The 2500-nt window shown below is 34.1% G+C and overlaps 1 protein-coding gene across 1 annotated transcript in view; it reads right to left on the reverse strand.

The window, feature by feature from the left end:
* Positions 1 to 2500, reverse strand: part of LOC136848574 (uncharacterized) — a 22328-nt gene that overhangs the window by 13960 nt on the left and 5868 nt on the right. Inside the window, exon 3 of the mRNA XM_067120862.1 lies at positions 680 to 813. Coding sequence (XP_066976963.1) covers positions 680 to 813 — 134 coding nt within the window. The remainder of the gene's footprint in view (positions 1 to 679; positions 814 to 2500) is intronic.

The raw sequence follows: 2500 nt of genomic DNA on the forward strand, positions 1-2500 counted from the left end.
AACAAAGAAGAAATAATCTAAACAGAGAGAGAGAGAGAGAGAGAGAGAGAGAGAGAGAGAGAGAGAGAGAGAGAGAGAGAGAGAGAGAGAGAGCTAAGGCGTAACTTACAGCATCAGTTAATAAATGACATTATGGCAGTTTTATCTTTGCTTCAAAGACAATATTAGATAATGGTTTTGAACATATAAGTCAAGATGACATGGAACAGTCATGAAAATTGGAAACGAATACACACATACAAACATAAAAAAATATGTATATATATATATATATATATATATATATATATATATATATATATATATATATATATATATATATATATATATATATATATATATATATATATATATACACACATTTATACATACATATATAAATACATGTTTATATATATACATATACATATATACATATATACATATACATATATATATATATATATATATATATATATATATATGCAGTGTGTGCCTGCATTTTGCAGTGCATATATCAAATGATCTGCACGCGATCTTATAAGAATAAAATACATAAAAAAGAACAGAATTACCTCAAATTCCTACGTTCTGTTCGTCTGTAATCACCAAAACAAAACACCACAGTGACTGAGGACCCTGTGAGCAAGGTCTGTGTCTTCATACCATAACCACGAACATAAATCTCCGGCACACTCACCGTAAAAGACGTCAGGTTAACGTTGACGTAATCAAGTCTGATTTCTGAAAGTCCGGAGATCTTCAAGTCCCACAGGGTGAGGGGACCGGCCGCCACCCTGTTCTCTTCGTAGATTGGCTCCGGAATCCTGAGGACTTGAAGAAAAGTGATTGACAGGTGTCAGCTTGGGCTTAGGAATCGGGGATGAATGAGGTGGATGGACAAGTGTTTTGGCAATAAAGGGTTGGATTGGAATATAAGATTTAGGCCAAATGCCAAGCGCCGGCACCTATGAGGTCATTCAGCGCTGAAACGGAAATTGGCAGTAAAAAGGTTTGAAAGGTGTAACAGGAGGAAAACCTCGCAGTTGCACTATGAAACAATTGTTAGGAGAGGGTTGTAGAAAGTCAGATGGAAGAAAGAGATTATGAATGGAGGTATAGTAAAAGGAATGAAAGGGTTCGTGGCTAGGGGCCTAAGAAAGGGACTCTCCAAAGAAGCTGAAGTAATGCCGACATTGTGCCACGTGGGGTACACTGATGGCACTACCCACCTTACGGGGTTAGCAATAAAGGAAATCGTTGCTTGAAAGGTTTTGAACTGAACTGAATGATAATACACTTGAAGATTATGTAAGGTAATAATATATCAGAGTAAAATATTGACTGTGATTTTCTTGAATTAAAAATTACCGTTGAAAGAACTCCACTATGACAAGCGTATTTAGTCTCCAGGGTAACTGTAACGCCAGATAATCAGTCAGTTAACTAATCAATTTTCAATTTTTTCTTTCATGGTTAAAACCCACTGTTTTCCCTTTTTCATTTTTTTCATGTTGTTTCCCGGCCTGGGCTACGTACGGACATCAGGCTACCAGGAGGGATGATTTACGAAACAATTAAGTATTTTTCGAAAAATACTCACAAATTTGCTAAATATACTTAATTAAGAAGACTAGCCCTGTATCTTTTTATTTAACTTAAATTATGAATGTTATTCTCTATAACAGTGGTCCTCAATCTCTTTTTAGTGATGATACCCTAACTAATGTAATCATTACCGTGGCACCCCTTCTTCACCATCCCACCATATCGCATGAATTAACTTCTTATTTAATTATCCATACCCAAACCAAAATCAGCACACCGTACATGCAGAAATATACTGTACAAACAAAGAGCATATCAGAAGAATAAATAAACATAATTAGAACAGACACACTGGTAATAATTACATGAAGACTTCTGCAAACTTTCCTTTTTTTACAAATGTTCATTGAGATTATCTAGCCAAGGCAAAATTCATGACAATCTTGTCGCATCCGTAGGCACTGTCTGTGGCTCCCCGGGATGCCACGGTACCCAGTTTGAGAATCACTGCTTTATAACATTCAATTACGGTTGAAACATTTTTTCTATTATTCAAAAACGAAGGAATAATTATAAAACTTCAATTTCCTATATTTCTATCATGTTAGCGTTAATGAAGATTATATGAATTTGCACTGACGCTGAATACACGGAAAAATCAGTAAGCTAGACCACGTAAAATATATTCATATAATTACATCATCTTAACTACTGTACTTGACATTCAGAGGCCTTCTATATATTTTCTCATTTTCTTCCCTAATTTATGGAAACAATAAAAAAGTATGAAGAGAAAAAAATCATTCAAAAGGCGAAGATGTTTTTAAAAAAATTCTAAATGAGTTAATTGAAGAAATTCTTCAGTATTTTACGTTAGAAATGTCGACACATTCATTTTGTAAAGTTATTCTCTCAATAACATCGTGAAAAGAATCAACCTTATTATTGATAACACAGTTTCAAAACTAATTTT

Source organism: Macrobrachium rosenbergii, chromosome 19 (genome assembly GCF_040412425.1).
Source record: "Macrobrachium rosenbergii isolate ZJJX-2024 chromosome 19, ASM4041242v1, whole genome shotgun sequence".
Classification (NCBI taxonomy): Eukaryota; Metazoa; Arthropoda; class Malacostraca; order Decapoda; family Palaemonidae; genus Macrobrachium; species Macrobrachium rosenbergii.